The sequence below is a fragment of the Montipora foliosa genome, chromosome 10 (genome assembly GCF_036669935.1).
Source record: "Montipora foliosa isolate CH-2021 chromosome 10, ASM3666993v2, whole genome shotgun sequence".
Classification (NCBI taxonomy): domain Eukaryota; kingdom Metazoa; phylum Cnidaria; class Anthozoa; order Scleractinia; family Acroporidae; genus Montipora; species Montipora foliosa.
Genome location: NC_090878.1, coordinates 28,888,144 through 28,898,143, shown reverse-complemented (window position 1 = coordinate 28,898,143; position 10,000 = coordinate 28,888,144). Strand labels below are relative to the sequence as shown.

The 10,000-nt window shown below is 41.6% G+C and overlaps 1 protein-coding gene across 2 annotated transcripts in view; it reads right to left on the bottom strand.

Moving 5' to 3' along the window:
• Positions 1 to 10,000, bottom strand: part of LOC137973103 (YTH domain-containing protein 1-like) — a 24,644-nt gene that overhangs the window by 4,328 nt on the left and 10,316 nt on the right. Inside the window, exons 8-14 of one of the 2 annotated variants that reach the window (XR_011117167.1) lie at positions 9,584 to 9,756; positions 8,989 to 9,073; positions 6,653 to 8,099; positions 6,444 to 6,496; positions 1,572 to 1,632; positions 1,176 to 1,218; positions 49 to 111 (exon numbers count right to left, since the gene is read on the bottom strand). Coding sequence is in view for 1 of the 2 variants with exons in the window: in XM_068819840.1 (XP_068675941.1) it covers positions 49 to 111; positions 1,176 to 1,218; positions 1,572 to 1,632; positions 6,444 to 6,496; positions 7,978 to 8,099; positions 8,989 to 9,073; positions 9,584 to 9,756 (600 nt within the window). In the remaining variant the exon portion in view is untranslated. The remainder of the gene's footprint in view (positions 1 to 48; positions 112 to 1,175; positions 1,219 to 1,571; positions 1,633 to 6,443; positions 6,497 to 6,652; positions 8,100 to 8,988; positions 9,074 to 9,583; positions 9,757 to 10,000) is intronic. The other variant, XM_068819840.1, reaches the window with a different exon arrangement.

Below are 10,000 nucleotides of genomic sequence, written 5' to 3'. Positions count from 1 at the left end.
CCCGAGTCATTACCGAGATACATCTCTTCTTGAAATCAAAGTACTTACCCGCACGGGGGGAAGAGATGAATGCCGTGAACGTTGAAATTCCCGCATGTAATCTGAATAGGACTGAAAAATAGCAATACTGGTGAGTAAGTTACTGCGTCGTTATCGATGACATGTTACGGGACAAAGAATGAGGTCACGAGTTTCTTAGAGATACTTAAGGCCGGGACATAAAAGGCGATAAGTCGCTGCGACATGTTGCGAGGACAGGTCGCCGCTACAATTCGCATCGTGTGACACCGTTAATTTGGTCGTTGCTAGAAGCTGCACGAATTCAAACCAGTTTGAATTCGTGCGACTGATCGCAGCGACAAAATTTGCGAAAGCAGCGTTGTCGCACCGTGTGTACACTTCCGGCATCAAGTCGCTGCGACAAAATAAAAATGAACCAATACGAGAGCGTCATATGGTCCGCCATATTAAATTAGAAAACTAGTTCACATTCCCCCTCATAAAAGATCACTGCGTGTGCACGCGTCGTGTCGCAGCGACTCATTTTGCAAGTAGTACACACGGAGCGACTTGTCGCAGAGAGCTGTCGCTGCGACTTGTCGCCAAGTGTGTCTCGGCCTTTAAAGTATAGAGATCAATGTTGTTTCAAGTTAACTTCCCGCTAACAGCGTCAAAAGTAAAATTGAACACTTGCACTGACCAAATACATTCGTGTTCAAAGGTAAGCAGTCAATATGACAAGTTAACGAAACGAAATGTTTGGGAGCAGGGATGGAGCTGTGGTGAAAGCACTCGCCTCCGACCAATGTGGCCCGGGTTCGACTCTCACACGTGGGTCGAGTCAACCTCGTTCCCAGGTTCTCTTTGTTCATTAGGAGACCCTGGGAACGAGGCTGGGGTTGAGTTTGTTGGTTCTCTAATCTGTGCCGAGAGGTTCTTCTCCGGGTACTCCGGTTTTCCTCTCTCCACAAAAATCAACAGTTGATTTGAATTTATTTCTCTGTACAGAGACCTCAATAACTCACTCAGCGCTAAAAGACTTGAAACAAAAATAACGTTGGCCATCTTAATCATCATTATCAAACCTTGATTAATTTAGTCTGTCTTCTCCCTTCGTACCTTGATGAACCACGAAGCGCTCAAGATGAGAACAAGAAGCAAAAATCACGACTTACCCCATGTAAAAGTGTTTCCCGACGCACACCAGCGTAACGATTTCTACAAAGAGTAGAAACAGAGAAAACAATCAATTCTCAAACAAAAAATTCTCTAGATGGACCCTTGGCTAATCGATGAATTCTGTGTCCATTTTGAAGTTGTGTGGGCCTTGCTGAATGCAGAATGACATGATATGAACCATATTGACTTTCTCAAGTCAATGCAAACTGGTTACCACGACAATAGCTTGATTTACATGAGAGACGCGGTTTGGCCTGTCGTAACAAGGTCACTTCCGGGTCCGGTAACATTCACTAGCCACATTGGTCACTAAAGTCGAAGGGGTGGGGTTCTACAGTTAGCACTTGCCACACTCCTCCGGCCTACGAAGGTAGAAAGACTAATTCACATACCTGTCTTCATATCTGGAGATACTCTCGTGACGATCGCGTGAATGATGTCTGGAACCTGAAACTGAAAAAAATGTCAAACATGTGAACGTTACTTCACGATTTGACAATTGTTATCAAAAAGTACAGAAAGGCACGCAAATATGAATAAGCGCTTGTTTCGACGTATTTGGCAACACATTTGTACTTTAAAAGACAAGGGAATGATCCTTTCCAAATATTGGACGTTTCCGTTGTCTGCCAAAAGGATGGCTAATGGTCTGCCAAATTTTCTCGTAAAAATTTTAAGAAAAATTAGGCGCCAAAAGTATTGCCACGTCGTACCTTAACAGACCCACGAAGAATCTACGAACCATACGTCAACTAACGGAAGTATCCGAGATCCCACGAATTAACTGTTGGTTCGTTGATTCAAAATAGTGTACGCTGTATAATGACACTGCAGACACCGACCCAGACTGGTCGACGCCGGCCAATCGCTCATGCTAAAGACAAGAACCTAAAGTAGCGAAGCTCCAGCAAAAATCGTTAATTTATGTTATGACGGTTTTCCAGTAAGAATATTTGTAACCGAAAAGAAAACATACTCTGCCCATATTTAAACATGACAGACACACTGAGATGCAGATTTATGGCCCACTTTCAGGGTGTAGCGCATAATTTCTAAAGCTGTACACTTAAACTGGAAACGTCAAAATTTACGATTTTCATCTTGCTTAATAATTTACTAAATGATTGGTTTACACAACTCAAAGAAACACCAGTTGAAGTCAAAGGACAAGAATATGTCGGGTCGGTTAGCTTTACCACCAGTAAAGCTAAGTGAAGATGCCAGAATCGCTATTTGTACCGCAAATGAAGTCTCACCCACAGCTGTAAATAAATATATGTTATTCACCGGTAGGGAGGTCCGTATAGGAAAAAAGCTGTGCCCGTGGGGACCAAGGGAACATATGTTTTCTCTATGGGCTCACAAAAGCCCCAACCAAGGCCGGTAAATAAAGTGTTTTTTTTCGTTTGTGTTCTTTTGTTTGATAATTTAAAATTATTACATAAGCGCGCGCTGGATATGAGATGGTAAATAGCCAACGAGGCGCGTAACGCTGAGTTGGCTATAACCAGTCTCATATCCAACAAGCGCGAATGGAGCAATTGTTTTATTAAATTTTCATTTAATTTTGAACGCTTGGACACAGCCTGGTTGCCATATGACCGTCCGGTTCGCCCAATCGTTTCAAATAATGTTCAGAGGCGATCGGGACGATTATGTAGAAACACTACCCAGACGATACCTAACGACCTCGATCGCTTGGATAGAACTGAGTTCTACCCGGACCATCGATATCTTCTCAGTCGCCCGAGGAGTCGTTAGCGATCGTCTGGGTAGTGCTTCCATATTTAAAGAACTCATTAACAATTCATGTCCCTAACAGCCTATCAAAACACCGATAAAATTTCACGTGTATGAGCTTTATATCCTAATAAAAAACTCCTCGTTAGTATTCTTTATATAAAGAATACTAATAAGGCATAGCTTGTTTTTCTTGCATGCTAATAGTCACCTCTCACAATTTGAACCCTTGTTTTGAGTCCAGAGGAACACGCTCTTTGTGGAATGTTTTTTAAGCCGTTCAAAAAACTCGCAGCACGTGTTTTATCGGGACTAAAAACACTCGGCTACGCCTCGTGTTTTTAAACCCCGATAAAACACTGCTGCTCGTTTTTAAAACATTACATAATCGTCCCGATCGCCTCTGAATATTATTTGAAACGACAGTAGCCATCCAGATGATCATATGGAAACCAGGCTTTGGACCAACCGATAACCGACGAGGCAACCGACAACCGCAAGACCATATTAGGCGATACGGTATATCAGCTGACAACGGAGATTGAGTGAACCAATCAGAAAGCGGAAACGTAATATACGAGGTGGAAAATTTAATAATTACGAATCGGGGGAGTGCCAGTTTCCTCTGATAGTAACGATCGCTGAAAAATACAGTTCAGCGATCGTAGCGGGTTTCCATGTCATCGCTGCGATCGCTGGAAAGTGAATGAAGATCTTGCGCACCTGGGTCTAACCCCATCGTTCGTGTCATTCATCAAATTCAGCATGGTGGCTGTGAATTGCCGACTTCTGCTTCTAATTATGGGTGTTTTTCAACGCAGAAAACGACGGGAAACACAAAGGACCCATACATTTTGGGTACTTTTTCTACTACGCCGTTGGCAACGCAGTGCATCCTGGTATTTTCACTGTCGCTACGATCGCTGGAGAATAGGCCTTATTCACGATAGCCGCCATGTTGGTTTTCAAATTGTCATGCAAATTAGCCTTGTGTTATGCTGGGGGGCAAACATTGGAAAAAAGGCAAATTGCGGAAAATCGGCTCGTCGAAATATTGAGATAGCATTGCTTCAAATACATTTTAGAATTTAGAATTAAGTACCTTTTATAATAATTTTTATATCTTTGATTGCCGTCGACATTTTGACTTTCTACATCGTTATCTCCTCATTTTTCACCAAAAAAAACATCGAAGTAACTTGTGTAATCGTTCTATTTTACTACTTAGGTGAGAAACATTCAATGACGGTGAAATAAATCATCTGTGTGGCTAAGATGCTAGTTTGCATGATAATAGCAAATCCAACATGGCGGCCATCGTGAGTAAGGTCTATTGTTTTAATACAATAGGCCTTATTCACGATAGCCGCCATGTTGGTTTTGAAATTATCATGCAAGTTAGCCATGTGTTATACTGGGGGGCAAACATCGGAAAAAGGGCAAATTGCGGAAAATCGACTCGTCGAAATATTGAAATAACATTGCTAAAATTCCATTTTAGTATTTACAATTAAGTACCTTTTATAATAATTTTATATCTTTTGATTGCCTTGGACAGTTTCACTTAGTACTTCGTTAGCTGCTCATTTTTCACTAAAAAACGTCGAAGTAACTTGTGTAAGCATTCTATTTACTACTTAGGTGATCAACATTCAATGAACGCGAAACAAATCATCTGTGTGGCTTAGATGTTCGTTATAACCTCTTGAATTTGTGTTGTTTGCCCCCTCAGAAGTGTGTGGCTAATTTGCATGATAATAGCAAATCCAACATGGCATCCATCGTGAATAAGGTCTATTGCCACGACCTCTGAGATAAACCTGAAGTCGATCTCGGCGATCATTGTCCCTACGACCGCTGGACAATGGTTTCCATATACTCGCCACAATCGCTGAGATAGACTTTGTCGCTTTTTGGTTTCGATATGATGGCTGCACTTTTTTCCAGCGATCGTAACGATCAAATGGAAACCAGCCATTCGCTAGTGCGTTACTCTCGTTCGTACGCTGGAAATGTAAAATATTTTTTATGAAATGACTTTAAAAACCCTTGATAGGATTTTAAAAGCTATTCACGGTATAAATGAGCTGAAAACAGAAAGAAACGAAACAAAAAATTTTCTTTGTCCATACAAAATGGAGGAGCGGTCCGTACTGCTGTATACGGACCGTCGAACCGCAATGCCTTGCCTACACTGATTCAACGATTTGAGCTCCGCGACCATTATTTTCGAGCATGAATAAGAGTTTTCGGTTCTGAACACACAGAGCCATCAAAAAATGCTCACTCCAAATCTTCTGTACACAATCAGGGCAGAAAACTCAAACTTATGATGGCACTAACATTCCAATCACAATCCTACCTAACAACTCTCGATCAAGCACCTAGGCATACAACCTCTTACCAACCGAGCACGAGGGCCGTAGAGGGGGATACTGGCTCGTGATCGTGGCAGCACGGACCGAGCGCACCAAAGTCCGTACAAAAATGATCGAGGGCCAATATTCCCCAGTACGGACCGAGCAAGTCAGGTTAGTACTGTAAGTTGTTTATTATACGACGGCGTTCCTTTGAGCGATCGAACACTTCTCCGCTTGGTGAATGTTCGTAATATTCCTCTTCCATAAGAGAACTTTAAACGGTAACCTTTTACATATAAAACTAAATTCTGCTTGCTATAATTCTACAATTGGGATTTAAAAATTACATTTCGAGTTTTTTAAAACTTCCTGTGTTTCGCTCAACTTGAATTTCCCGGGAGTGAGAAAAATATGGAAAAGGACCGTTTCAATTGTGATGGCCAATATTGTAAACCCGACCGGAAACCAGCAAATCAGAGTACTCGATTTAGCCTGAGAATTGCTTGCCATATAACAATAGTGCCGAACAATGGTAAACCAATGTTGCTACAAGGATTACGGTATTGTCCTGGAACTAAATTTAAGGTAGACTTTTCTTTCTCACGTATTCCAGTTGAGGTGTCCGACCCAATTTGGAAAATCTATTCCAGTCACAACAATAGACCACTCTCATAATTGGTGCCCACCTTTACACTCTCTTGTATTTGTGTTAATTATACCTACTGGGCAAACAAATGGCAAACATAATCGGCGTCCAAAATAGGACATTTCCGAGTTCATGTCTGCCTCCTCTTCAAAGCAAGTCTAAGCGCGAAGTTTTTCTCATGAAAATTAGTTTTCATTCATATGTAAAGTAGAACTAATTACCATCACAAAAACTTCGCACTTAGGCTCGCTTTGAAGAGGAGGCAGACATGAACTCGGAAATGGCTTATTAACCTCCAGTCCTGTGAAGTGTGAGCCCACATGGTCGTCGCTCAGCGGTAAAGGAGTGTCCAGCCCAACTGTCATGCGCATAATTCGTGCCGAAGCTTGCCATTTTTTCAACTTACTTTGCAACCCTCAAAGTCGTTAAATTCACTTTGATGGTTGTTCTTTTCAACTTTTATCCCCACGTTTATATTCAGAGTCGTTGCTAACCACACCACAAAAAAGCTCATTTACCTCGTCGCTTTCTTTTCAATTTGCGTAAATCATCAGAGTGTCTCGGACGACGCCTAGTGACAAGAACATTTTCATGTTAACAGCAGATTCTACAAAAGCTTCAAAAGCAAGTGCAAGAAAAACCTCCCCCCAAGGATAGGGGAAAAACCTGGAACAAGATAATGCAATGAAAAACGTAAAAAGATAACAAAGCATTGATTGCTTATAACCTGTAAGGAATTGAAAAAGTTAGGATCTGGTTTTAGTTTTTGGGAAGCACAACCATGTCACCTTCATTCTGCAAACCCGCTTGCAATCCTTGGTCGACTCTGTTGTTAAGTGACATTGTGGTGTGTGAACAGATACCACGCATAGTAATGTCCTAGGCCATGGGCCATGATGATATTTAAGTCCTTTCCTGACTTGCTCTCACCGCTAACTCAAAGACTATTGGTTTAAGTCCAAAGGGTGATACCTTCACAAGTCTTATTTCCCATCCTGGCAATGGTGACACGATATGCTTTTTGCACGAAACTGTCATTTGAGACTCATGCACTTGCGAGTGAAAAACAAAAATAAGCGTAGCTGGAATTAATATTTCAGAGGTCACTATCGACCACAATAGGCACTGACGAAACACAGCGAAATTCACTGCATCAACGCAAATCGCTACCGTCCAGTCAAGTCCCGTAAAAACCAATGTCACGCAACAAAACGCAAACTGTCCTTTGTGGTTTTCCCAATACATTCAACCTGAATCTAATACCCTAGAAAGCCGAATCTCTTCATGCCCAAAAAATAGCCAAGAACCAACCGATAGCAGGACAAACTCTATGATGGGAGTGCTACACGAAAATGCTACTGTTGCCGAATCTTCCAAAAAAAAAAAAGGCTAGAAATTTTGCGTGGAAACATAATTTCTTTGTAGGTTCTACATCAAAACACTTTTGAAAAGCATCCGTTGCATTTTGTTACTCCTTCATCTTAGAATCTGTTGCCAAAGGGCCAGAGCCCTTGACACCATTTTTAGTCTTGTGGTATGTCCATTTTCATACAATACGATCTTGACAAGCAACTGAAAAGTCTTTTTTTGACGTTAGTCCATTGAGGAATTCTCTAATTCTTGAAAGTCCTAGTCTGATGATCGGTTTTAAGTCCATCCGAGAGTGGAGATAACGCTTGGTCACAAAACTCTCACACACCCTACAAAGCACAGCAAAATATAGCATGTGAGAATTAAACACCAACGGACTCCAATCGGAGTCTTCATCGACTTGAAGAATGAACCTCCGAGATGACTCTGAAAATTTCCTGTGGCCCGCTAAAGGGGCAAAGCGCCCAGCAAATCCAGCTGTTAACAAAAAAATTACGCAGAGACATCCATGGATCTCCGACTGCTGTGGAATTACGATGGGTTATCATCCTCAATGCATCCAGCGACAATCACAAATGCCTGTGAAGCACTGAAAATATTATCTCATGCACAGTCAGTCAGACAGACTGTGGGCTTTGAGTGACTTGTATCCACCAGCAGGTAATGATGATTGGTGCTAACCTAGCTGAATCCCTTTCTTTCCTGTGTCGCCGTTCCGATGTGTGGTGCGGTGTATTTATGTCCACATTCTCGTCCTCGGGAAAAAGTCGACAAAGAGCTTCACCCACCGCAGGCTCCACTTCCTACAGAACAAAATGCAATCAAATGTCTACCAAAACTGAACTGAACTGAAGTACTAAGACGTAGCATTGATCTTCGCGTGTGAAAAGGTTCCCACGAAAGCTTTTAACACCTCTATAATCCGTTCCTTCAAATGGCCTCTTGCTACTTTCCTTTTCATAGTCATCTTTCCGTGTCTTTTGTCTTCGGTTAACAAGGATCACAGTACAATTCACTAAGCTCCCTCTCAGTGCCCTGTGTCTTCCCCAGCTTACCATGAAAACACTCTTACGGGTTTTCAAGTGTTCCTCCTTGGTTGTGGCACTTATGTCAAAACTGCAGCACAGTTTAAGTCTAAAAATAAACTTACTAATTCTAACAATAGGCTTAATGTCAGAGTAAGGGTTTCTACTTGGTTCGGATAAACTGCATTTATTGTGTGGAGCTGCCACTTAAAGGGGTACCGCCTGCTAAGTTGGCTATGCTATGCTGATGAGGTCTAACAAGGCCGAAATAGCTGTCCATGGCAATCTCGACCCCAAAGCTCTTCAATCGACTGAGGGATAGAAGAGCTCTGGGGAACCCTGAAACAAAGTGCCTTCTCATTGGTTTTCACGAATAACAATCAAAAGCGTCTCTGATTGGTCAATTTCGACTTCAGGAAGAAAGCTTCCTAGTGAACAATGTACATGTCTGGATACAATGAAGATCTGGCATCCAATTTTATGAAGTAACTAAAGCAGGAGTCCAATTTCCAAAGGAATTTTTCGACGGAAGCAATATCATTTCAGAAGGGACTGTTCTGCGTTGTGATTTCTCTATTTCTTTAACTATTGGTTAAGGGGATGTCAGAATGTCCACTTGCATTTCAATGTACATGTTCAGTGTAACAGTAGTGAGAAAGCATGATACCTGTCCGTCACGGCAAATTTTCACCTCCTTGTTCTCATTCCATGGGTTCCTCAAATGCAGACACTTGCTGAACCAGAGCTCTCTCCTGTTGATAACAAGCAAGTAAACAAGCAGCGGTATTGTCAAGTCTTTTTTTCACAAATGAGCCTTTCGCTGCCTTTTGTGAAATGATTTAGTATTTCATTGGTGTTTATAATTATAATAAATAAAATATTACATGACCGCTTGGAAACACGAAATTTCTTTTTTCATGTCGAAATATATTTCACGAGTGAGCGCACTTGAAGAGAAATTTTATATGTCCGCACAGCCATGTAATATCCTCTATTTATTACCCAGCTGAAACTTGGACACCAAAAGCATCTTGATGGCTTCAACATCCGTTGTAAGAAAAAACAATGGCAGTGTTAAAAGCAGTGCAGCCCAGTGGTTAGAGAAAACTATTACTTTTAAAGATATGTTCCTGTTTTAGTGGAGGTTCAGTTGTTGTGTGTCGTTGGCCATGACAAGCCCCGACAGGAGTGGTCAATTAAGCATTGTATGCATGTACATGTATGTATGCAAAAGCACAAGCAATGACCATGCATTAACGTACCTGTTAAGCCACTCAAGTTTGAACACTCCACCCAAAGCCTTAGCACTCATTCCTGGAGGCAATACCCATGGAATCAGTGGGCCACCATGTTTTGCTTCCGATGCGAGCCGAGCAAAACCTTGAAATTTGCCACTCTCTTTTACAGAGAAGATCAAGATAACATTCTTGTACCTCTGAAAGAAGAAGGAAAAAATGCCCAAAATTCGGTGGCTCTCTTATCTATAATGCAGAAGACTGTAGAAGAGATTTCAGTGTACAGAAGGCTGTATATAATTTGTGAGAACACTGGCCTTGCTTTCACCAGAACTGCTCTCAGTCTGCTCAAAGTTCAGGTTGGATGAGAATTAACTTTTAATGAGATTTTCCTCAAAACTTCAATGAAGATGACATGAAGATGATCACAATTATGATAATGAT